General features: G+C 43.6%; 2 protein-coding genes across 4 annotated transcripts in view; one reads left to right on the top strand and one right to left on the bottom strand.

Annotated features, from left to right (window-relative positions):
• Positions 1–3323: 3323 nt before the first annotated feature.
• IDNK (IDNK gluconokinase) lies at positions 3324–24408 on the top strand. Of its 3 annotated transcripts, none has more exons than XM_084834228.1 (6): positions 3324–3425; positions 12121–12151; positions 13168–13254; positions 15325–15368; positions 18328–18396; positions 18979–24408. In XM_084834228.1, exons 1-6 carry the CDS (start codon positions 3382–3384, stop codon positions 19328–19330), a joined length of 627 nt encoding a protein of 208 aa, XP_084690354.1. In that variant the 5' UTR covers positions 3324–3381; the 3' UTR covers positions 19331–24408. The 3 variants fall into 3 exon arrangements, with proteins under 3 accessions (XP_084690354.1, XP_084690355.1, XP_084690356.1); XM_084834230.1 differs by lacking the exon at positions 3324–3425 and adding an exon at positions 3435–3700; XM_084834229.1 differs by lacking the exon at positions 18328–18396.
• The window catches only part of UBQLN1 (ubiquilin 1), a 35122-nt gene continuing 32591 nt past the window's right edge, over positions 23556–26086 (bottom strand). Inside the window, exon 11 of the mRNA XM_084834226.1 lies at positions 23556–24724. Within this exon, the coding sequence (XP_084690352.1) occupies positions 24569–24724 (156 nt within the window). The 3' untranslated portion in view covers positions 23556–24568. The remainder of the gene's footprint in view (positions 24725–26086) is intronic.

The raw sequence follows: 26086 nt of genomic DNA, 5'->3' as shown, positions 1-26086 counted from the left end.
CCATTTTTGTTTTCCGCAACATTTATTTTAAAAACATTTCTCAAAGCAAATGCTGTGGAACAATTATACTCTTATGTGAGATGTCAGCTCAACTAGTGCAAAATGAAATGAGACAATCAGCTTAGTAAGTAATGTTTCTGGCTGAAGATTCTTCAGCAGCAGTATTACTGCATGGACAAAATGCTTGTTCTGATGTAGGAAAAGCAGATCCTAAACAATCAGGTTCTAACTGCCTGAGAGATTTTTTGCCTTTTTGTGTGAACTCTTGTGGAGCAAATGGGATCTCGGCCTAAGGACTTGTGGTGCTTTAGGCAAATTAAAATTTTGCCATCATCCACTTTACCTGCTGAAGAGCATAACAATAGCACATTGTATGATCAAGTGTTTTCCAGGATACTGATTTATTTTATAATGTTCATTTGTAATGCCTGCCTGTGTTTTACTTCTTCCCCTTTAACAAACCTGATATAGATCAAAAAGCTTGTTTCCTGAAATGCAAAGGATATCCTCCAGCAGATGAGCTACTAAGGATGCAATCCTATGCATGTTTAGACAGAAAAAAGTCCTACAATTCCCAGCATACCTGAGCCAGTATGGCTAGTTGGAGGGATGCTGAGAGTTGAGGAACATTTTTCTGTCTAAACATGCATAGGATTGCACTCTAAACTGACTTTGTGCACTGCTCCAAACTATAGTCAGTGATCCTCTCTCTTTGTTGTGAGATTGTAGGGTTGGATTAGCAGTGTTGCAAAGCTTGCATTGGGAACTTTTTTTGCTGAATGTTGTAGGGATTGGTGTGTGGTGAAAGCTGGAACATAAAATTAATCTATTGGGAGGCAGAAACAAGTTGCACAACTTTTGGAGGCAGGGGGCTTATCAATAAACATGGTGGGAGCAGCGTCTTAAAAAAACCACCATTCTGCTTCAACATAAATGTTCCATGCCTCTTCAAGTAGTATGGAGCAGCTGCAGTCAGCAGCCATCTGGGCTGCCATATTCCTTCCACAATGCCTCAATTGTGTCTGGGTGGCATAACCATAGTATTTTTACAAATGTTATTTTGTGCTTTAATTGGATACCCCATCTGTCTATGACCACAATAACATTGCAATCCTAAACACATGTATCTGGGAGAAAGTTTCATTGAACTAAATGAAGCTTACTTCTGAGTAGACACATATAGAATTGTGCTTTAAGTATTCTAAAATTTATCTGAAGCTGCCTTTGACTTCATTAATAAAGATATGAATAAGAGAAGCATTCTATTTCATTCCAAAGTTTTTTTTAAAAATTCCCAGATACTATCATGAGTAAGGTTTGTCATCAAGGCTACAAAATTAAATTTCCTCTAGATATTGCCTCAGCATCGTCCAAACAGGGAATACTTAAATTGTACTTGTTCTGAAGTTCCCACTTACATTCATTTCCTGTAAATCTGAATTTGTTGGGGAGGGGTGTATTGATGGGAACTGGCTATTTTCTATTATTAGTGTTAGAAAAAAAGGAGACTCCATAACCGTTGGCGTCTCAAGTTACGTAAGAGCCCGAGTGGTGGGAAAATATAGGCAGAGCAAAAAGGGAATCATACTGACGCGCTCATGACTAACGGCTTGGTAAGCTGATAGTGACTGTTTATTGGATATTAACTTAGTGAGCCGATGTACTAACTGTTTCATTGGTTACTGGTAAGAACAATAGAAGCGATATGATATAAAGGGCTTTTGCACACGTGTCTCGGGGCCCAGACTGCTCTGCACCCGTTTTGCAAAACGTTCAATAAAATAGTGTTGGATCCACTGCTGCCTGCCTGGCATTCTTTTCTTCTAAACCGAAAGCAAGGACTTTTTATCTAACAATTGGATGACATGCAGTTTTTCCTAGATGAATCTAAGACATAAGAAATGGAAATGATAGGATAGGATAAGTAATTAAGGACAAACCTGAAATCAATTATTGGTTGTGATATTGCTAAAAATTGATTTAGGGAGCAATCCTATGACCGCTAGACAGCCATAGGATGTGCTGTTATCTGGGAACTGACCTTGGAGCCCGCGCTCCGAGGTCGGTTCCTGGAGAACCGACCTCCCCCCACTTCGGAACAGCCCCATGCTCTGTGCTTGCAAGAGGAACGCAGAGCAGCCGGAAAGGGGCATGTCTGGGGGCGTTCCGGGGCGGGGAGAGTGTAGCTGCCTGTATGACACATCCTATGTGTTGTACAGCAGCCTCCTTCCCCACTCTGTGCTCCCGCGGCTACACAGCCGCAATCGGCTGTCTAGCGGAAAAAGCAGGGCAGGAGGAGTGTGGAGGGAACGATCCCCCCCGTGCTTCTCCTGCCTTGCTTTGGAAGGGCAGTCGCCTCTGAGTTTGGAGGCGGCCGCCTATCTAGATAGGATTGTGCCCTTATACGTAAATATATTTGCTAACGTTATTCCAATAAAACAGGGTGTGTACCATTTTCTGTGTAAAGATGAGTCAATAGTTTATAATCTAATATTTTCTGTTTTCCTTTCATGTGAGATGGTACTGCTCTGGACTGTCATCTGTGCATCAGAAGCAAATAATCTGTTACTGAAATAACTCTAGACTTAAACTTTCAAATGATGGATGTTATACCTTAGCAGCCAGCCTTTCAATAATATTTTGTTAATGTCATTTACCGATTTTATTTTGCAAGAGGGTAATGCCTCAAATTTCATACAGAACAGCACTGCAAAATGTTTACACTTCAGCATCTCTGCCTTCAGGTTATAGTAAAATGAGGCATGCTGGGAGTCGTAGGGCTATTTTGCTGACCAAACATGCATAGGATTGCACCCTTAGTACCTTTGCATTGGTCCAAGGCCTTTGGGCCCTGCAACAAGAGGGTGTAGCCGTCACTCCATAGGAGGAAAGGCAAGACACACACACACAAGGCAGTCGGTTGCTGAAAGGGGGTGATGTTAATCGGTTGGTGCTGTTTATTTCTTTTATTGCTATGCTGTTCTTTTTTATGTTATGTTTTAATTTAGATTTTGCTTTTAATCTGCATTTTAGTGTTAGCTGCCTTGAGCGTCGTGGGTGGGTGGCAGCAGGAAGGCGAGATATTATGTACATATAGTAGAAACTAATCCCAAATCGAGCCCCGATTCCATAAGGCTCCCCCCCGCGCCCCCGCCCCCCGAGATCCAGCTTGACTGAAGCAGCCCCTTTTCACCCTCCCGAAGAGCAGCGAACACGACGAACTTTAGCCCTGAAGCTACTCAGCCTCCTCGGGGCAAGAAGAGAGGCTGGGCTCGGCAAAGCAGGGGAGGGTGAAGGCAGCGCCCGGGGAGGGAGGCGGGCCTGAGCGGGGCAGGCCTTCCCGCCAGGAAGAGCGCGCTGTTGCTGGCCGAGCTCCTCGGGATGGCGCTGCTGCTGGTGGTCATGGGAGTGAGCGGCTCAGGGAAGTAGGTGCCGCCTCCGCGGGGCTGGCGGGAAGCGGGTGGACGGGCTCAGCCGGGGCCCGTCGCGGCGGACGGAGGGAAGCAGGCGGGGGCTGCAGTTCCTCGGCTGCTCGGAGGAATTCCCTCGGAAGAGAGGAGAGATTTCTTTGCAGGGGTCGCAGCAGCTGCCGCCGCCCCCTCGTCCGGCTCTCCCGAGGATGACTCCTCCCTCTCTCGTTTGCGCTGGCGGGCGGAATTGCTGGAGCCGTGCGGCGCTCCCCTTGCAAGCGGAGGCGCAGGCCCGTAGCCAGCCGAAACGTCCGCGGGGCGGGGGGGGTGGTGCCAAAAAGTAGCGGGGAGTTCCTCTGGTTTGCAGACCTTTTAAAGACAAGTGGTACACTTCTGTTTAATTATTTGTTTGTAAAAAAAATTAGGGGGCAGAGAAAATTTAGAGGGAGACCGCCTCCACCTAGCCCACCCCTTGCTACAGGCCCATTAAAAAGGTAAAGGTGTCCCCAACCAGTTGTGCCCGACTCTAGGGTGTGGTGCTCGTCTCCATTTCTAAGCCGAAGAGCCAGCGCTGTCCGAAGACGCTTCCGTGGTCATGTGGCCGGCATGACTGAACACCGAGGTGCACAGAACGCTGTTACCTTTCCCGCCGAGGCGGTACCTCTTTATCTACTTGCAATTTCTTGCTTTCGAACTGCTAGGTTGGCAGAAGCTGGGACTGAAGACGGGAGCTCACTCCGTCACGCGGCACTCGGGTCTCGAACTGCTGACCTGCCGACCTTCCAGTCTGCAGTTCAGCGTCTTAACCACTAAGCCACCGCGGCCCCTTAGGCCCATTGAGGGGCCCTAAAAAGCCGCTCCAAACATGACCTTTTCGGGATGTATATGTACAGCACTCGAGGCGGGGCGGGGGCACGGAAACAAAACACCCCCGCGAACTCTGCCGTGCACTGGCCTGTGTGAAGAAGATGACACGCGTCTTGTGTCGCTGGGTGTACTTCTCACTGGGGATCTGAAATTGACGGTGCACAATGGTGTGAAGTGTGGGTTTGTGCCCCCCCCTTCGCCCCAGATTGGCCAGAGTACACCTGTGTAAGGAAATGATTTCGTTTATATAAGAATGGCGCTCAAGGTGGCTCATGATAACAATCGAAATTAAAACAAAATCTTAATTAGAACAGCATAAAAACAAATAAATTTAAAACACAACAGTAAGAGATATAAGCAGCAGCAGCCAATTAAAAAAAAACACAAAACTTCAGCAGCAGACCAGCTTACGTGCCAAAGGCTTGCCTAAATAAAAACGACTTTCCCTGTTGGTGGAAGGACAACTGAGAGGGAGCCAACTCACTGGCCCTGAGTAGAATGACGAGCAAACCGTGTATGAAGTAGCAAGTCTATGATCAGCCTGCAAGCTGATCAAAGTCCTTTTTCCTTTCTTCTTTGCTCTGGGAAAACAGAAATGGAGCTCCTAAAACATAAAGCAAGACATGTGAAGAGAAGAAACAAGCAATTGGAGGCTAAAAATGGATTCTGAATAGGATTTGGATAGAGCTGTTCCCCCTTGAAAAAAGAATTTCAGTGCTTATTTGGTTCACCAAGTGTGAGATGGGCATCCCTATAGGATCAGTTGCTGGGGATATGGGGATTCTCCATGAACCCAGCCCCCCCTCCTGCCCTCTGCGGTGTTGCCAGATTATCGATTTGGAGTCTTGGTACAAGAGCCTTAAAATTAATTGTTGTGATGAAAATGCATGTGTTGCTTCCCACTGCAAAAAGCAGTTGTGAAGCAATTTGCACACACGCATACAGGAATATATAATTAATATAACAGAAAAAAATCCGACATAATCAGCTAGATAATACAAATTCCTGTATTTTGCTCAGAACTCTCTTATTGTGTGGGGGGGAACCATTTTAAGGGCTGAAGCTGTATTTTAAACGTGTGTCTAGCAACTACATCTTTTTTTTTTTCTTATATAATAAACTCAGGGGCTCTGATCCAGATTGGGACCCTAGCACTGGGAGTGGGATAGGAGCACTTTTAAGAGCTGGATTGGGTTGTTTGCACCTATTTGAGTAAAAATGAAAAGACATTGCTAGACAACAAACAAACTTTTAATCAAGGTGACAGAGAAATGCAGATACCTAACACAAACTTATAATTATTTAAACACATACCCCCCCAAAGCCTGCTGGGAAATAATACTCTTGGCTTTTCACCAAAAGGCGAGCAGCAACTAGGACTGGCAAAAAAAATTTGGCAGGGTGTTTCACTGTCTTGGTGCCATCACAGAAAAGTCTCTGTCCCTCCTGCCCTCTTACTTTGCCTAAGATGAAGGGGATAGAGGGGACACACAGAGATGATCACAAGGGTGGGGCTTATTCATATAAGCAGAGGTGATTCTGGAGACTAACAGGAACAGCTACTGAGCTGCTCTTCCCAAAATATTTGGCACTAAAATTCGCTTAATTCTCAGTGCGAAAGGTCTTGTAGCCATACAGGAGGACCCCAGATTCTCATACATATAGAATTATTACTGCAACACTGCACCCAATCCCACTCCTTGTGTATGACCTTAGTACTGAGAGTTTGTCAGCAAGAACAGTAGCAAGCATTTCTTTGCTCAACACCCTGCCATGACCATGTAATTGCCCTTATGTGGCATGCCCATGTTATGGAAAGGGCATCATATAGCACAGCAGTGCCGATGGCTGCTCTGTGCCAGAGGTGAAACTAGAATTAAATCTCCAGTACTGGCCCCAGGGCACCCATAGATTCAAGTTTCAGTCACACTTGGGGAGTTCAAATTGTTCCCCCACCCACCGGTGGGTGAAGGCAGCAGATAGGTTCTAATATAATTGAAGGACAGTATTATTTAGTCAAATGAAATCATGTAGCCTTCATGCCGCTGTAAAAAAGGCAAACTCCATGTTAGGCAGAATTAGAAAAGGAATTGAGAATAAAACTGCCAGTATCATGCCCTTATACAAATGTATGGTGCGACCACACTTGGAGTACTGTGTCCAGTTCTGGTCACCACACCTAAAAAAAGATATTGTAGAGTTGGAAAAAGTGCTGAAAAGGGTAACTAAAATGATCAAGGGGTTGGAGCATCTCCCCTATGAGAGAAGGTTACAACAGCTGGGATTGTGTAGCTTGGAAAAAAAAGGAGGATAAGGGGAGACATGACAGAGGCCTGCAAAATTATGCATGGTGTGGAGAATGTGGATAGGGAGATATGTTTCTCCCTCTCTCAAAATCCTAGAACCCAGGGTCACCCTATGGAGCGGATGGGTGGGAGGTTCAGGACAGATAAAAGGAAGTACTTCTTCACACAGCGCATAGTTAAACTATGGAATTCGTTACCTCAAGTTATAGTGATGGCCACCAATGTGGATGGCTTTAAAAGGGGGTTGGACAAACTCCTGGAGGAAAAAGCTATCAGTGGCTACTAGTCTTGATGGCTATGTGCTACCTCCAGTAGCAGAGGCAGTGAGCCTATGTACACCAGTGGTGGGGAACATGGGTGGGAGGGTGCTGTTGTGCTCCTGCCCTGCTTCTGGGTTCCTGGTCAACAGCTGGTTGGCCACTGTGTGAACAGAATGCTGGACTAGATGGACCCTTGGTCTGATCCAGCATGGATCTTCCTATGCAGAATGATACTGGAATGTAATTAATTGATACGGTTAATATACATGTATGTTGAAGCTGGGTGTTTCCGCAGTTTTGCTAGCACAACATGACAAAACACATCCTTTGTTTTAGCCTGTAGCAATGCCATATACGAAAACAGAATAAATGTTTAGAATGAGGCTGACACATGTTTTGATTGTAGAGGGGAAGTCTTGGCGACACTGGGGGAGCAGATACCAAATGAACTCATACACTTGCACGTACAGCTCAAGTGGCTTTTTTTCCTCTCCCAGTATTGTTGGAGATTTTCTGATGTGAAAACTTAATTCCATGCTGCATGAAGAAACCTTTGTGGGTGTGTTCAACACCCACGCATGCATGTCAAAACTAATCTGATACCCTATTACCAAATGTTACCTTGGAAGAGACAGTGCACCTTTTTCAAAGGCTTTCTTGCCGTAATTGTACTGTTCAAATTGCACGTTAGGGTTTTTGTTTTGTAGGAACAAGTGTTTGCCAATCAGTGTTCTATAGCATTATTCACTAAGGTTGCAATCCTGCACTCATTTACCTGGGAGTAAGTCCCACTGAACTCAATGGGGCTTACTTCTGAGTAGACAGATGTAGGACTGTACTGTAAATTAGAACAGTTGTTGTTTGCTTTGGGATCTCTTCAAAGCAGGGTTGGCCAGGTAGTTCTCAAGGTTTGATAGAAAGAGCAGGGCTCCGTGGAAGGGAATGTAAGCTTGTAAGGAACAGAGACTTGCTTCACCCACCCCTAGTGTGGAAAGTTTATACAATGTTACCGTGTTAGGTAGGTCAGTATTATTATTTCCATACTGCACATAGGGGCTGATGCTGCAAATATATGGCGTGCTTAATTAAGGCCACCCAGGGAGTTTGTGGCAGTGTCAGGATCTGAATTAGAGATTTCTTTTTCACAGCACAGCCATGATGCTACACTGTTGTTCTGTCATGTCCGAGTCTTTGTGACCCCATGGCCTTCCTGTCCTGTGCTCTCTCCCAGAGTGTGCTCAAGTCCATATTCATTACATCGGTGATGCTATCTAGCCATCTCATCCTCTGCCGTCCCCTTCTCCTTTTGCCTTCAGTCTTTCCCAGCATCAGGGTCTTTTCCAGGGAGTTTTCTCTTCACATTAGGTGGCCAAAATATTTGAGCTCCAGCTTCAGTATCTGTCCTTCCAATGAGCAGTCAGGGTTGATTTCCTTTAGGACTGACTGATTTGACCTCCTTGCAGTCCAGGGGACTTGTAAGAGTCTTCTCCAGCACCACAGTTCGAAAGCATCGATTCTTCGGCGCTTAGCCTTCCTTATAGTCCAGCTCTCACAGCCATACTTTGCTACTGGGAAAACCATAGCTTTGATTATACGAACCTTTGTCGGCAAGGTGATGTCTCTGCTTCTTACTATGCTGTCTAGGTTTGCCATAGCTTTCCTCCCAAGGAGCAAGCGTCTTTCAATTTCATGGCTACAGTCACCGTCTGCGGTGATCTTGGAGCCCAAGAAAATAACATCTGTCACTGCTTCCATTTCTTCCTCTTCTATATGCCAGGAAGTGATGGGGCCAGATGCCATGATCTTCGTTTTTTTAATGCTGAGTTTCAAACCAGCTTTTGCACTCTCCTCTTTCACCCTCAACAAGAGGCTCTTGAGATCCTCTTCGCTTTCTGCCATTAGGGTGGTATCGTCTGCGTATCTGAGGTTGTTGATAATTCTCCCGGCAATCTTAATTCCGACCTGTGATTCATCCAACCTGGCGTTTCTCATGATGTACTCTGCATATACATTAAATAAGCAGGGCGACAATATGCAGCCTTGTACTCCTTTCCCAATTTTGAACCAATCGGTTGTTCCATGTCTGGTTCTTACTGTTGCTTCTTGACCCTCGTACAGGTTTCTCAGGAGACAGGTAAGGTGGTCTGGTACTCCCATCTCTTTTAAGAATTTGCCACAGTTTGTTGTGATCCACACAATCAAAGGCTTTAGCGTAGTCAATGAAGCAGAAATAGACCTTTTTCTGGAATTCTCTTGCTTTCTCCATGATCCAGCGAATGTTGGCGATTTGATCTCTAGTTCCTCTGCCTCTGTGAAACCCAGCTTGTACTTCCGGTAGTTCTCGGTTCACATACTGCTGAAGCCTAGCTTGTAGGATTTTGAGCATCACCTTGCTGGCATGTGAAATGAGCGCAATTGTGTGGTAGTTTGAACACTCTTTGGCGTTGTCCTTCTTTGGAATTGGAATGTAAACTGACCTTTTCCAGTCTTGTGGCCATTGTTGAGTGTTCCAAATGTGTTGGCATATTGAGTGCAGCACTTTTAACAGCATCATCTTTTAGGATCTTAAATAGCTCAGCTGGAATACTATCATCTCTGCTAGCTTTGTTTTTAGTAATGCTTCCTAAGGCCCACTTGACTTCACTCTCGAGGATGTCCGGCTCAAGTTCAGTGACCATGGCTATCAGGGACATTAAGATCTTTTCTGTATAGTTCTTCTGTGTTCTCTTTCCACCTCTTCTTAATCTCATCTGCTTCTGTTAGGTCCCTGCCTTCTTTTTCCTTTATCATGCCCGTCTTTGCACAAAACGTTCCCTTGAGATCTCCAATTTTCTTGAAGAGATCTCTAGTCTTTCCCATTCTATTGTTTTCTTCAATTTCTTTGCATTGTTCATTTAAGAAGGCCTTCTTGTCTTTCCTTGCTATTCTCTGGAAATCTGCATTCAGTTGGGTATATCTTCCCCTTTCTCCCTTGCTTTTCGCTTCCCTTCTTTCCTCAGCTACTTGTAAAGCCTCATCAGACAGCCACTTGGCTTTCTTGCATTTCTTCTTCTTTGGGATGGATTGAATTGCTGCCTCCTGAACAATGTTACGGATCTCCGTCCATAGTTCCTCAGGCACTCTGTCTATCAGGTCTAATCCCTGAAATCTATTCCTCACTTCCACTGTATATTCATAAGGGATATGATTTAGGTCATACCTGAATGGTTTAGTGGTTTTCCCTACGTTCTTCAATTTCAGCTGAAATTTTGCAAGAAGCAGCTCATGATCTGAGCCACAGTCAGGTCCAGGTCTTATTTTTACTGACTGTATAGAGCTTCTCCATCTTTGGCTGCAAAGGACATAATCAATCTGGTTTTGATATTGACCATCTGGTGATGTCCATGTGTAGAGTCGCCTCTTGTGCTGTTGGAAAAGAGTGTTTGCTATGATCAGTGTGTTCTCTTGGCAAAACTCTATTAGCCTTTGTCCTGCTTCATTTTGCGCACCAAGGCCATGCTTGCCTGTTATCCCAGTGATTTCTTGACTTCCTACTTTAGCATTCCAATCCCCTATGATGAAGAGTTCATCTTTTTTTGGTGTTAGTTCTAGAAGGTGTTGTAGGTCTTCATAGAACTGATCAACCTCAGCTTCTTTGGCATTAGTGGTTGGGGCATAGACTTGAATTACTGTGATGTCGAATGGTTTGCCTTGGATTCGTACTGAGATCATTCTATCGTTTTTGAGATTATACCCCAGTACTGCTTTTCCCACCCTTTTGTTGACTATGAGTGCTACTCCATTTCTTCTAAGGGATTCTTGCCCACAGTAGTAGATATGATGGTCACCTGAATTAAATTCGCCCATGACTTCTTAGGAGGTCGGACAACTAGCTTCCTCGAGTTTGACCAGCATTATACATTTGCATGTTATATGCATTTCTGTTTCAACCAGACTAAGGACTTGAGTATTTGCATTTGTTTAGGCCTATGGACGTTAATAGTGCTAACTGAGGTGAATGTTCTATGAAACATCCCCACAGAGGGTGCAATCCTATGCAGATTGACGGTCACCTCTTAGCCCAGGAGCAGCTGCCTATCTAATGCAGGGCAGGAGGAGTGGTGAGGAGCAGATCTCCTCCTCGCTCCCCCCACCCTGTTTTCGTGGCTAGACAGCCGATTTCAGCTGTCCAGCCACAGGGCCTCGGAGCGCAGGAAGGGGCGGCCGGATGACACATCAGAAGTGTCGTACCGGCACTTCCAACCTCCCCACCCTGCCCCCGGGAACACCTTGTTTTCCCCACTCCACACTGCTCTTCTGAGCGCAGAGCACAGGGCTGATCCGCACTGCCTATGAGGCGGTGGAGGTGGGCTCTCCAGCAACTAACCTATCCTGTGGTTGTCTAGTTGCTGACTAGCAGCCAAACGATTGCGCCCTTACAGTATTAGTTGTCATATAACCTATATCTGATTTATTTCTAATTGACTAACAGTCTTCTCCCACTTTGGATTTTCCACCTAGAGTTCAGATTTATAATAGTTTTCTGGACAGAGGAAAGTATACTAGGTAGGAAGAGGGAAAATTGTCATTTGTAGATACACATATGATGCAGGCACCTTGCTGAAGCTAAGCAGGTGTGGTTCTGGTCAGTGTCTGGATCGGAGACCACTTGAGAACTCCAATGTTCATTCCCATGAGTTCCAAGATGGAAGTGGGATATAAGTGAAAGCACCATTCAAATACCACTGGGGCCACTTCACAAAAACCCATCAACGTATATGCTTTGCATTTTAAGTACCCTCCCATTAACTCTATATGGAAAAATAATATTGATAAATTCTACCAATTCCCTGAGTGGAGAAGTGTCTAGGGGCAGTACTTAAGGGTTTAGTTTCCTTTGGCTAAGAGAGCACTGGAGCCTGTAGCTGTCTTTATAATATCTATTACAAATAGCTGACCTGTTGTCAGAAAGCTCCTATTCAGCTCTTACTTCAGAACCCAAGATGTTTTCAGAACTTTAATAGCAAATTCTGCTAGTTGTTTTGATCATGGGATGCATGTGGATAACTCTACATCTGTTAACGTTACCATGTCATGACTCCTGTGACTGTCCACCACATGACTGTGCTCTTAAGCAGAGGCAGAGAGGCATAACCGTGGTAACAGCCAGGTCTAATAGTTTGTTTTATTCAGTATATTAATTACTTTATTCTGAAACTTGCTTCTCTGCCTGGAATGCTTTACTTCTCAATTTCTTATCCAAAAGTAGATTTGATCCTTCTCTATCTTGTTTTACAGATCCACTGTGAGCTCACAGCTGGCAGATAAGGTACAGTTGATACATTCTTTGTAAATGTGTTCATTGTCTCTTTTGCTATTTCTTGCAAGTTGTTATTGTTATTGTAAGTGATTTATAAATCTATTAAACGTTTAAAAAAATAACACTGAAGGTGTCCTGTATTGGCTGCAGTAGAATCTGAGTTGGAGCAAATTATGGGGCAATCCAAAAGTCAAGGCAACAAAGCAGGCAAATGGTCATCCATGAGATTTCCAGTCCAGTGTGAGAACAGTGTGAGAACAGGCAAAGGCAGGGGTGGTCCAGCTACAAGCAAAGGTCAAAGCACAGTTAAGCAGTAAATTGCCACACATAGTCCAGAAGCAGATTCAAACGGGAGTCAGTAACATGGAAGGTCAATTACAACATAAGGCACAAAAACTGATAGACAATGTTCCGAGGCTGGCTAGGCCTACAGGCTTTTAACTCCAAAACCTGCTGAGCCCCACCCAGAACTCAGCTGCAGTAATCAGAGCTCCCTGTTCAGAGCCCTACTCCTGAGGAGCCACTTTCTCCTGAGGAGTCGTTCTCTGAAAGCCAGCGGTCCTTCTCACAGGGATCCTGTCACTTGAGGGGATGATGCTCCTGAGAGCCAGGAGCTTGTTCAGCCTCTGGCTCAGAGACAGAATCCCCTCCTTCTGACAGGGATGGACCTGCAACCATCGCCTCTGAGGGCCCAGGCTCCTTCTGGTCTGGTGGCAGTACCTGATCTGGAGTGCCCTCAGCCTCTCGGGGGGGGGGGGGGTTCCAGCTCCTCCATTGAGGAGGACTCCTCCAGTGGGGCCGTGACAAAGGGGTTTACAAGAAAATAGACACCATCCATTGGATGCTATTTCTTCCCTTTAATTGCAGCACCAAAATTTATAGAAAATGTATTATATAAATCATGATGCATTTTGTGATATAAGGATCCTGTAATCATCTGTAATTGCTAAGAGCTGCTGCTAAACTATTATATTCTTCTATTTTTATATAAGCTAAAACAATTTATCATTTTGTTTCCTATTTAGCTGGGGTGGAAATTCTATGATGCCGACGATTATCATCCAGATGAGAACAAAAAGAAAATGGCAGAAGGAATACCTCTGAATGACCAGGTATTGTATATACTCCAGAGGCCAGAGAACTCTTTGAAATACTAAACAAAATTACTGGTTACAGAGTAGTAGCCGCATGGTCCAAAAACCTCTGGCTTGCCCTTTTACCTTTAACAGTAGCCCAGTATGCACTGCAGATGCAACATGTGCATACAGCGAATCCCAGTAGGACTTAATAAAGCCCTGACTTCTTCCTTCCCCTCAGCCTATGCACAGTACCATTAGGAGGAAGCATGGGAAGTCCTGTATCCCCACCTAGCTTTCACCTGCCATGTCCTACAAGAAATTGTGCTTTGATGGATTGTTGTAGCATGAGTGGACTCTGCTCCTTATTTTGTGCCTATTAAATTAACTCACTTTATTGACCGTATGATTAGCTACATTTAAGTAGGTGAACCACCCGTGGTTTTTCAGCCAAAGTTAAGCATTTTAAAATCCTTCCATTGAGAAAATTATGTATATATTTAACTCTTATTGAAATCAGTGAGACTTTAAAGTACTACTTAACAGCACAATCCTATGCATGTTTACTCAGAGGTAAAGCCCCGTGTTGGGGCTTACTGCCAGGTAAGTGCATATGGGATTGCAGCCTCATTTTCTTTGGATGATGCTCTATCTTGTGAGTAACAGGAATAAGCAATAGCATAATATTATTAAAAATACTATTTTTCAGCGGTGATACAACAGTGAAATAACTGTTTGTGTGATAGAGCTGGTAATACTGAAACAGGACGAAGTCACTCTTTACATATTGCAAACCAATGAAGTACAAACTGTCACTGAATCAGTTTCCTAAAGGGAAGATCATACTTGTTTGGGTTTAATTCCTTTTGGGCTACATACTGCTAGACATAGACAGAATTGCCCCCTTTGTGGAGCACTATTACCAACTCATATTTCACTTTTAGGAGAAATAGTTTTGTTGTGAGATGTGTGTGAATCCTTATTTATCCCAGTGGTTCTCATCAGTCGGCTCCAGGTACTGCTTTTGGTCTGTGTATGTAAGCTGACAGGTACTGCTTCACAACATCTCCATAGGCCTGAGCTTAGGAAATCCTTTTTAAAGGTAATGAAACATACTCATATCAATCTCTGTATTTGCCTATGGCAGTCCAAAACCAGGCTCAACATACACCATTGCAAAGACATGTTTATAGCACATAAAACCTTGCAACTATTTGCCATATATGAAAATGGCTACCTCTTATAATGGATAAAACAATTTTACTACATTCAGCATACAAAATGTATGCTGTACTATGCAATTTTTACATGAATGAACTGAGATGTTTTACTAAGGAAGTTTGAGCAACAAACAAACAAAAAACCCAACTTTTTATCAAATGTCAGGGTCTATGAACTTCTTTCACAGGTGTCTGTTTTCTGGTCTTTGCCAGCAAACACAAACGTTGTCAGAACTGCAGTAGGAGGCTTATTTCAGTGTAGGTAGCCTATGATGATTTGCTGATAAACTGGTGATAGGAAACTGTGGAAGTCTGATTGAGTGGAAGTCTGGAGAGTTCTTAGCAGTGAATGAACTCCTTCCCAACCTGGCAGTCTCCAAAGCTGTCATTTATAAGATTTGTCTAACACAAAACTATGTGGAAAGGTGAAGATTTAATGATAAGTGATTACAAAGGAATCTGCAGGTGATGTAAAGCTTAAATTAGATTACATTGAGAAGCTGTTTGATCATTTTGATTGTATTTGCCATAGTCATTTGAGCCAAGTAAACTAACAGGCAGAAGGTTTTCCCTAAGAGGTATCAAAGCAAATCTGGCTATGATTAAGACGATTATCGTAAGCTAAGCAGGGTCAGCCCTGGTTAGTACTTGGATGGGAGACCGCCTGGGAATCAGGCTTCCTCCATTGAGCAGGGGATTGGACTCGATGGTCTTGTAAGCCCCTGCAAACCCTATGATTCTCTGAGATCTATGATTGCTGTCAGCATAAAGATGCTATGATGTACTTGTGGCAGAAAACTTCAGGGGGCTTGACAAGCCTTTGCAAATGTTATGCAGTATTTCAGGTGAAGTGGCAGTTTGCTTAAATCAGTCTGCTCTCTTGTAGGACAGGATTCCGTGGCTTTGCCATTTGCATGATATATTAATGAGGTAAGAGAATGAATGGCTCACACTGTTGCCTTGAAACCAGTTTTTTATGGATTCTATGACAGGACACACAAGTACTAAGAACATTGTGTATGAAATTCACTATCCTTCAAACGTTTTGTTTAAAGAAACAAAGGGGGTATAGGCAGTTTGCATGTAACAACAACCCATTAGTGAAAAACATTGTCGTGCACGGGTTGTTATGCAGGGGTGGGAGAGAGTGAACACGCTGCCTCCCGTGAGCCACTTCCACTTTTAATCCCATAACCCATGATCAGCTCCTTTGTAGGTTGTGGAGCATGATGTCTAGACATGGACCACTGGGTTCTTTAGGGGCTAAACAACCCAGTGATTAACCTGTGGTTTGTGGACTAAATGTGGAAGAGGTGGACATGCTGCAGGCAGTGTGCGTGCTCTCTCCTGCTTATCCCTGTCAGCCTATGCTTTATTTAACCCATGGGCTGTCGTTACGTGCAAACAGCCCCTGTGGCTGGTTAAACATCAGCAAGGAGGGTGCGTGTATGCGCGCATGTGTGTGAGGTGGGGGTTAGCACAGCTGAACAGGATTTCCAGTTCAGATCTTAAAAGCCCTGCTTAGTTCTATCCCCCATAACAAAAACAAAATATTTGTACAATTCTATAATTTTTACAAATTGAAGTATATTGATTTTTAGTACATATAACACTGCTAGTAGAGAGAGCAAACTATTAGAAAAGCAAGGGATAGACCATAGGACTTGAATTTTGGAAATCTGGTTCAAGTCCTATTTCTGCCAGAACTTGCTGGGTGACCTAGCACCAGGGACATCGTGAGGGAGGGACCACCTGGGCATGGGTGCCAGTTCTTTTGAGCTGTGCCCTGGATCCTTTGAGCTGTCTAAATTGCCATTTTTTTTTTCATTTTTGCATTGACTTGCATTGGCAAAATGAAACGGCCATAACTTCTTTGGTTTGTGTGATAAATGCATGAAATTTGGAGACCTTGTATTCCCCATGGATCTGATTAAACCTGCCCAATTTCAGGCAGTTAGGTCCAGTGGCTTTTGTGCTAGTCACAGGTAAATTTGCTATTTTCAAGAAAATCTGTCAAAGCAAAGAGCTATAATTTTTTTGTCCTTCCACATAAGTGCATGGAATTTGGGAACCTGGCAGCCCCTATGGAGCTGACTGAAGCTGACAAATGTAAGACAGTTATATAGGTCCAGTGGCTTTTGTGCTAACCATGCATAAAGTTTCCTTTTCTCAAAGACTAAAACAAAAAGTAAAAAACTGTCAAACCACACAGGGGGTTAGAGATCCTAATCAGAAGGTGTTTAAGGTGACCATTAAGAGGTCACTATCCCTAATCTCTGGTGTAGGTTTTTTTTGAGGTGCAAAACACCTCTCTCCCCCTGCTTTTCTGCTCTTACATGCCCACTTTTGGGAGCTTTCTTGCAATGACATTTTGAAGAGGGAGAAGGAAGGGAAGAAAGAGCTCCATGTGAAATACTGGTATTTCACACAGCATCTGATTGTACTGCCCCAAACTGGAATCGTTTGGTTCTGCAGTAGTTTAGTAGCTTCAGTACAGCAAAGGATCCAGTCAGCCTCCACAAACTTCTTTCTCCCCCTCCACTTTAATTTCTCCTAAATAGCTGTAGGACTCAAATTGTTCCAAAAGGAGGGTTAGGACTATGTGGCATCATGATCGAGGAAGCTTTTAAATAGCTGAGGCTTTTAAATAGGTTCTACAGTTTTAAAAAAGCTAGAAAAAGCCCTCAGCCACCTCACTTTATAAAGTTAATTTAAGTACATGCAAGCCTTACTGCGTTTGCATGAACTCTAGCTTCAGTGGTGAGGGAAAGGCACTTAGTACACGCACAGAGTTTCTCCATAACTTAGCCCTAGTTTTGAAAACAGATTCATTGGCTGGATACTGGTGAAGTCTTGGCACAAATGAAGTTATGAGAAGGAAGTTAGAATGCGAGCTTGTGCATAACGAGGAGGAGGTAGAGGAGAGTTGCAAGAAACAAGACATCTGTTTTTACGAAGAGTTGCTGGATGATGGTAGGATGAGGAGGGATGGTTGCATGGAGGGGAATAGAATTGGTAGGGCGAGAATGTAAGTGCTCAGTGGTGAAAGAAAATCATTCTGCATATGCTCAGAGGCACTCTCTATTTAAGAATATAAGAAGAGCCGTGCTGCATCAGACCACGGTCCATCTAGCCCAGCATTCTGTTCAAACAGTGGCCAACCAGATGCCCACGGGAGAACCCACAAGCAGGACATGAGTGCAACAGCACCCTCCTGCCCATGTTCCCCTGTTACTAACATTGGTGAAATGTAAATAAATTCTAGGAATTCTAAATTTGCATGCATGTATAACCTTCAGGAATTTTGCAGGTTTCTTGCCTGGGGGATCCCTCTAATGACCTGTGCATTTTCATACAAACTTATCCAAAAACTATTGGGGAAGGGGTGGAGGGAAAGCAAATCATTCTCTCCTCTTCCACGTGAACTGCTGCACCTACCCATCTGAAACTTTGCTGGTTTCTTACTTAGGGACAACTCTAGGCTATCTGTAATTTTCAGAACAATGGTCCACAAGGAAAATATGGTGATAAGTATGTCCTCTTTTGGAGACCTCAAAATGTCGCCACCCTTGCACAAAAACCCTCGTGGCTATCATTCTGAAATTTGGCAGACATGATCTCCTCTGATGGGGCAATGAATCCAGAAACGTTTATCCAATTCTTCCAAGTAATAAAAATGTTATTGGCAGTTCCTTTTAAAAGAAAATCAACATATAAACCCTGCACCAATTTTTCTGACATTGGGCAGGTGTAATCCCCTTCTAGGGGCCTACTATGCCTGAAATTATCATCCAGTTCTGACCAAGAGAAAAAAGTTACAGTTTGTTTCTAATTTCCCATGGTAGTCAACAGGAAGCATAAAGACTCATTTTTCTAAACCTTGACTCAGGTTTGGTGCTGAGCTGAAGTGGACTGACTACAAATTGGCCCGAGCAGAAGCAGGATGTTTTCCAAAACGGTGAATCGGGGTCTGAGTTGAAGTGGGGTGGGGGGTCAGTGCACACTTCTTGTCTTCTTGTGCATGTATGTAATCTATACACACATGCAAGCACACCACATGCACACACCACACACATTTTAGAGGTGTGGTTAGACACTGATATATATTATATATCTCTATCTTTATATATATGCAAATTTGTGTTTTGGGCCTGTGCCCCAGATCTTTTAAGAACCTAGCAATGCCCCTGCCTAGCACACTGACAATAAGGATTGGGCTATAGTGCAGAAGAGTCAGGCAGCAAAGCTCTCCCGCTTGTGATGGGGGATTACATGACCTTCAACGTCAAGATTCCTTGCCTCTGGAAAATTAGCATATCGGGCCCTAGCCTAACATCCTTATCATGATAGTTTTTTTATTCATGGGGCCTTTCTGCATGGGGTACAATTCTGACATACTTCCTGTGTTTGATGATGATACAAACCAGGAAGGTTGTCCCTAAGAGTTTCCTAAACATATATGCTCAGTTATAATTTAAATTAATATGCATATGGCATTCTGTTAAGGTGTATAGTTATTGACAAATTATTCTTTTTGCAGGGACCATGTGTCTGGACAAAATGCAATTTTAGCCTGCTCAGCTCTGAAAAAAATGTATAGATGCATTTTGGAGAATGGAGAGACTGGTTGTCAGAGTGTGAGTAGTCAGCTAGAAGAAAAGAGACCTGCACCACAAAAGATCCTTTTTGTCCACTTAGCTGGACCAATGGACCTAATTGCTAGTCGTCTAGGAAAAAGGAGGGGACATTTTATGCCTCTAGTTCTCCTACAGTCTCAATACGATACTCTTGAACCTCCATCAGCACCAGAAAACTTTATCACTGTCAGTTTGGAAAGGTCTGTTTCTGAAATAGTATCTCAAATTGAAGAATATGTTAGAAGCTTGCACTGATATTAATTCAGGTTGGTTCCTGAATTACATGACCATCTCAAACAAGATTTGTTGTCTCTGTACAATTGCTCCTTCCGATCAAGCCATATAATTGTAGGTATTATCTTTATTTTACTCATGTAATTAGAACAAAGTAAGATTGTTTCGTTTGTACTTTACACAAGCTCAGTTTAGGCAAGGGTTTTGAAGCACTTAATATTGCCTAAAGTTCTATCAACTCTGAAAACTGCAGCTGAAGATGGAAGTACAGAAGTTAGGAAGCAGCTTTCAGAGCAGTCCTATACTTGAGTTATAAGTGCTGGACGGGAATACGATCGTTCCAGAGCTTCCCTTGCACTGGCAGAGCAGTGCCATGCTGTCAGAAAAAATGCCAGAACAACACTATGCAAGACACTACCACCACTGTAACTCTTATGCAGGTAGGATGCTGCCAGCACTAGAGGTGGGGGAATGGGACAGAATTGGGGATATAGCAGCGAAGCAGCAGAGTTTATCTGAAGCTAGCTCAGTGCTTTATCCCACCCCAGCCCTTCAGCAACAGCATAGTGTTACACTTGCAAAGTGGCACAAGTCAAAACATTTGCATTTAGTTTAAGTGACAGCAAACGTACGTTTACCACCTCCGATTGTTAAGTTATTGTCTGATGTGAGATGACCGGGTTTGCATGATCACCGCAGTCCACTGTGGTTTATTTAAGCCACAGTGGGTTGTAGCATGTGCCAGCCACCCTTTTGAATATTCAAGCTGTGGCGGCCGGTTGCTGTGGTTTATTGTGTCATGTGAACCTGGTGAGGGTGGCTTATGCAAACGAGCGTTAAACAACCCTTGCATAACCCTAAAATAGCCCATGGCTTATGCAAGGGCTGCTGAACGAACCAGCCTATCAACTCAAGGCAGTAGATTCACAAAGTTGTGATTTAATTAAAAACGTGGCATGAAATCAGGAAGAAACTGGAAATACCAGCTGAGTTGTTAAAAAACACTGATATTGAAGCAGGCTATGTGAATGTAGTTAAAAAGTAAAAAGCAGCATTGTATTGACTGAGCCAAGTCACACTATAGCAGAGCTTTAATCCATATCACTTGTATTACAGGCAGCTATAGAAGGGAACTTTGGGCATTTTTCTTCTTCAGTGAGCCAATAATTTGAGTTATAAAATTTAACTACAGGCCCCGTTCTATAGATTTTATATAGAAAAGCTTCTTGAATGCATCAAGTTATGGAATAAATGTTGCAGACAGCTGCATATAGTAACTTTCAAAATGCATGCACAACCAGTTATTAACCCACATTCATATACTTTATCAATGGAAACGCTTAAGTCTTTACAGATCATTTCACTAAAATAGTAATAGAAGAGGGCGTGGGGCAGATTTAAAGGTGGTATAACATTTGCTTTACTTCACTCTGCCTCATGAGACCAGAGGTGTTATATTTTTATGGAGATCTTGAAACACTTCCAAGAAACAATACTTAAGACTTGCTCACTGAAATTCAAATAAAGAGCGCCCTCTTGTGGTGTGAATACTAGGTAAGCCTTATAATGTAACACATTTTCTATTGCATATCTGTCAACACAGGTATGTAGTCTAAAAATCAGTAATTTATTCTAAATATGCTTATAATTGTTTACATCCCAGTGAGCCACTTCATATTTACCAGACTTAAACAAGACTTCTTTATATATAACTTTATATAGCTCAAGTATAGCAAGGTCATGATGTGAGTTTAAAGTGCTCCACACATTTGTCAGTAGTTGAATGTAAATCCCCAGATCTCCAACCTGTTTTTGAACTCAGGGTAATCTAAAAAACAACAACAGTTCAGGGGTTCTAGAAGACACTTTCTAAAAAGAAATGCTGGATTGGATACTTTGATCATTTTGCCTCATAATAGGCAGTATCCAATCAGACACTATGACTACCATAAATTATGTTGTGCTCATGTAGGGCCGCGGTGGCTTGGTGGTTAAGACGCTGAATTGCAGACCAGAAGGTCGGCAGGACAGCAGTTCGAGACCCGAGTGCTGCGTGACGGAGTGAGCTCCCATCTTCAGTCCCAGCTTCTGCCAACCTAGCAGTTCGAAAGCAAGAAATTGCAAGTAGATAAATAGGTACCGCTTTGGCGGGAAAGGTAACAGCATTCCGTGCACCTCGGTGTTCAGTCATGCCGGCCACGTGACCATGGAAGCGTCTTCGGACAGCGCTGGCTCTTCGGCTTAGAAATGGAGATGAGCACCACACCCTAGAGTCGGACACGACTGGTTGGGGACACCTTTACCTTTCATGTAAGGAACCTCTAGTGCAACACCAATAGCATTAGCTGGTACAACAGGTTTTCTGGGGAATCCTGTCACACCAGCTAAAACTAATAACATTGTGCTAGAGGACCCTGATGGTAGTGCAGTGTAATGTATATTGCTCCTAGTGTCCCATTTGGATATTGCCCAATATACATATAGTAGTTATCATGTCTCTTGTGTAGACTTCTGGTAAGAAGCTTTCGTTCAAGTAAGACAATTTGTAAGCCCAATAGCTGAGTCATGAAAAATTGGACTAGACAGGACAGGCAAATAAAGGAATCCCTAAATTAAGTGAATTAACTGGGCTCAGTGCCTCTTCCATTCCATCTGTTATATTCACATCATGCTCTGGCCCTAGTCCCAGAGACCTATGCAAGTGGAACAAGCAGCACAAAACTGTTCCATTTCCTTTTAGAATAGAGAACTATGGATAGTTTGATGGTGGCACAAAATTCTGAATTTTATGTGGCCCTCCAGATGTTTTGGTCTACAACTCCTATGGTCCTTCACCACTGGCTATGCTGGCTAGGGCTGATGGACATTGTAGGCTATAACATTTTGAGGGCCATAAGTTGCCCACTCCTAGGGTAGTTGACAAAGAGCCCAGGTTTGCCCAATCATGGCAGTGTACTGTGGTTTATTTAAGTCACGGGGGGTTGTGGTGTGCATTGGTGGCCATTTTTAATATTCAATCCCAGGTGGGGGGTTGCCATGGTTTGCCCTGTATGAACTGGGGCGGCAGGGGTTCTTGGAGGGGGAACAACCCTCACATGTTTGGTTGTTGTAGGGCTATCTGAGGGTTGTTTCCCCCTGCTGCCCAGGTTCAGATAACATGACAAATCATGGCAACCACCCATCGGGAGTTGAATATTCAAAACATGCATATTCAAAACATGCATGCTGCAACCCACCGTGACTATTGTGCGAACCAGTCCTATAATCTAACCTAGTACAAGACTGTTTCCTGTATTTCTAAGGTTAGGATTCTCAAACTGGCAAAGTAAGCCACCTAACCCTCTCCCTGCAACTCAAATGAGAAGGACTATTTGAGCCAGCACCATGTTTTAGGAGTTCCAAAGAGAGAACTTTAGGAATAAAAGTTAAATCCAATGCCATGCTAGCAGAAATTAAATAGCACAATGGGACTTTCCCCCTCTCTCATCCCCTTGCAGCCCAAAAATCTGCTCTAGAGGGTTTCCTAGCCCTCCAGAGCAGATTTTGAGTGCGAGAGTGTGTGTGTGTGTGTGTGTGTGTGTGTGTGTGAGAGAGAGAGAGAGAGAGAGAGAGAGAGAGAACGAGAACACCACTCTCCTCCTGGTCCTGCTGATGGAAGCATTTCTACACTGGACCCCCAGCAGTAGTCAACATAAATTGGTTTTGAGAGAATGGAGTAAGTTCAGACCTGTGAGGGAGGTCAGCTCTGTGGCAAAGACCTTAGAGCAGGGGTCCCCAACCCCCGGGCTGCGGACCGGTACCGGTCTGTGGCCTGTCAGCAACTGGGCTGCAGGGGTTGTGCGAAACCCCCTCACCTTGGGTCCGTGGGGGGGAAGCAATCTGTTCCTTGCCGGCCCCGGCTGGCTCCGCTCCACGGTGAGTTCAGAGCTGCCAGCCGGCTCCAGCGTCCGCTATGTTCTACAAGTAATAGGCTATGTAAATCTTTACGTAGCTGATTACTGCAAAGAACAGGGATGCAAATGGCACCTGCCATTTGCGTCCCAGCTGCCAGAGGAAAACACCCCCCCCCCCCGGTCTGTGGAAAAATTGGACCGGTCCCTGTTGCCAAAAAGGTTGGGGACCACTGCCTTACAGTATTGCTTGGATTATAGGAATAGAATCCTAAATGCAAATTACTGTTAGGGGAATGCTCTATTAAGTGTGGTGGTCTGAGGTTTTGCTATCAAGATAAAATGACTTTGAAACTAGTTGCTCACAAAGAAGTTTAATTCATTTATTACCTGTGCACAAGAGAAATAACTACCAATAAAAACCCAAAAGATATACAGTATTTTTACATGGTGGTTAAAAGTAATTAAGAGTATCACATGACAGTGTCAGTGAAATTATGCGTCCAATTACAAATCATAATGCAAGTTAGAATCTCAAGGGGATAAAGCCAAAGAGCTTTAGGCAAAAGCAGTTTCAGAGCAAATGGCTGTGCTCCTTCAAATCCACACAAAGATGAAGGTAATTTATAATCAATCCTTGTGAATATTGAGACAATGTTACAACGCAGATTTCTGTACAGTTGTCAAGATCAGATCAACAATCCTAGTATTTTAAAAGAATTTGCCAAAGCGCTTCTGCTAAGAGATGCTTGCTAAATATGCTGTAAGATTCTACTACACTGGAGGTGTCTTGCGTATTCATTTATTCTGGCTTTGAGATGTTTTATACTACTACAATGAAAAAGTTTCTTGGAAAAAAATGTTTCCATATGTATATACTTTGTAGAGATTAAAGAGCAAGAATAGTAGCTAAATCAAGTGGTATAAATCTTACAGCATTTTGCTAGCAAGAGAGACATGCCAAGTCACAATAAGCAATATGTACCCACAAATCATAGCTTCAATTAGTTTCCTCTTTAATTTGTATTCTACATAAATTACTATCAAAGGCTAATGTTTAAGAAGCAACTAAACTGGACAGCTGAAGTTCAGATAAAACCTGGTCACCCAACTGTGGAAGCAGATTTCCTTTTTAAAAAAATCACAATAAATGCAGAATGAAGAAGTGTTTGATGCATGCAACAACCAAGTGAAAAGCATTGATTCCCACTGTTCGAAGAAAACTACTGCACTCCACCTTAATGCATCAGACTGGGTTTAGTTAGAACAAGACAATTCCCAAGAGTCAGAATGAAATAAAGCTGGTATTTTAAAGATTTAAGAGCTGTTATCAAAAATAAATTACATTTTTCAAGTTTCAGAAATGTTGCTATGATGGTTGGGAACCCAGTAGCCTTTCAATGGCTGCATTGATATCACCTCCTGTTGCTATTAGAGCTTGTAGGTTTGCTTCACGGTTCAAAAAGCCCATTGCGCTGAGCTGTTCCAGTTGCTGCTGAAATCTGACTTCTGGATTTTGTAGTTGCTAAAAAGAGAGAAATATATTTTATGTTATTCAGCATACATACATATGCTGACACAAAATTAAACTGAGCAAAACCTAGTCTTCTCCTCAATCCTTTTTGCAAATAACATTTTTTACTATTTTTCAAAACAGACTGTAACCCTGAGAAATAGCTGTGCTGAATCAGGCCAAGGTCTAGCTAGTTTGCACAGTGGCCCACCAGCTGGCCCACGGGAAACCCATAAGCAGGACATGAGTGCAATAGTACCCTCCTGCCCATGTTCCCCAGCAACTGGTGTATACAGGCATACTGCCTCTAATACTAGAGGTAGCATGTAGCCATCAGGACTAGTAGCAATTGATAGCTTTATCCTCCATGAATTTGTCCAACCCCTTTTAAGGCCATCCAAATCGGACATCACTATATTTTGTGGTAGTGAATTCCATAGTTTAACTATGTGCTGTGTGAAGAAGTACTTTCTTTTTATCTGTCCTGAATCTTCCACCAATCAGCTTCATGGGATGACCCTGAGTTCTAGTATTATGAGAGGGAGAAAAATGTCTCCCTATCTACTTTCTCCACACCATGCCTAATTTTGCACACCTCTATCATGTCTCCCCTTACTCACCTTTTCTGAGCTAACAGTCCTAGATGTAATCTTTCCTCATAAGGGAGTTGTGCCCTTGATGACTGAAAGCCCCTGAACTCACAGGCACTGGATCATCCAATGTGAAGTCGGAGGAGTGGTGGTGGTGATATTCACCTCCATGTCCTCCTGGCCTGCAGATTTCGCTCAACGGGCTTTTTAGCCCATCTAGCAAGGATCCTTCAGAGGGGGAGGGAAGGAGGTTGGCAGCGGCTCAGGGTAACTTGTATCCTGGCCTCTTCCGTCTCCCCGCCCCCTCACTGGGACTCCCCTTTCCTCCTCTGAGGTTGCTTTTCCGACCTTGAAGGACAGCTGTCATGGTTCTTTCTGCACTGGCTGCAAGGGGGCGGGGGAGGAGGTTCCAATCACTGACTCCTCCTTCTGAGGTTGGAGCGCTGTCTCCCACCTCAGAAGGGGGAATCCAATGCTTGCTCAGGGGCCACAGTACTGCTCTCTTAGATGCTCTTTTCTGTACTTTTTCCAACTCTACAGTATCTTTTTTAGGTGTGGTGTGCAGAACTGTACACAGTATTCCAAGTGTGGCTGTACCATAGATTTGTATATGGGGAGTATGATCTTGACAGTTTTATTTTCTATTCCTTTTCTAATTGCTCCTAACATAGAATTTGCCTTTTTCACAGCAGCTGCACACTGGGTCAACATTTCATTAGGTTGCCCGCCACAACCCCAAGATCTTTCTTTGTCGGTCACTGCTAGTCCAGATCCCATCAGCGTA

The sequence above is a fragment of the Heloderma suspectum genome, chromosome 2, assembly GCF_057233095.1.
Source record: "Heloderma suspectum isolate Gila_16-S chromosome 2, 16-S_ref, whole genome shotgun sequence".
Classification (NCBI taxonomy): Eukaryota; Metazoa; Chordata; class Lepidosauria; order Squamata; family Helodermatidae; genus Heloderma; species Heloderma suspectum.
Note: the sequence above shows the minus strand (reverse complement) of the source record. Positions and strands in the feature narration are given on the sequence as shown.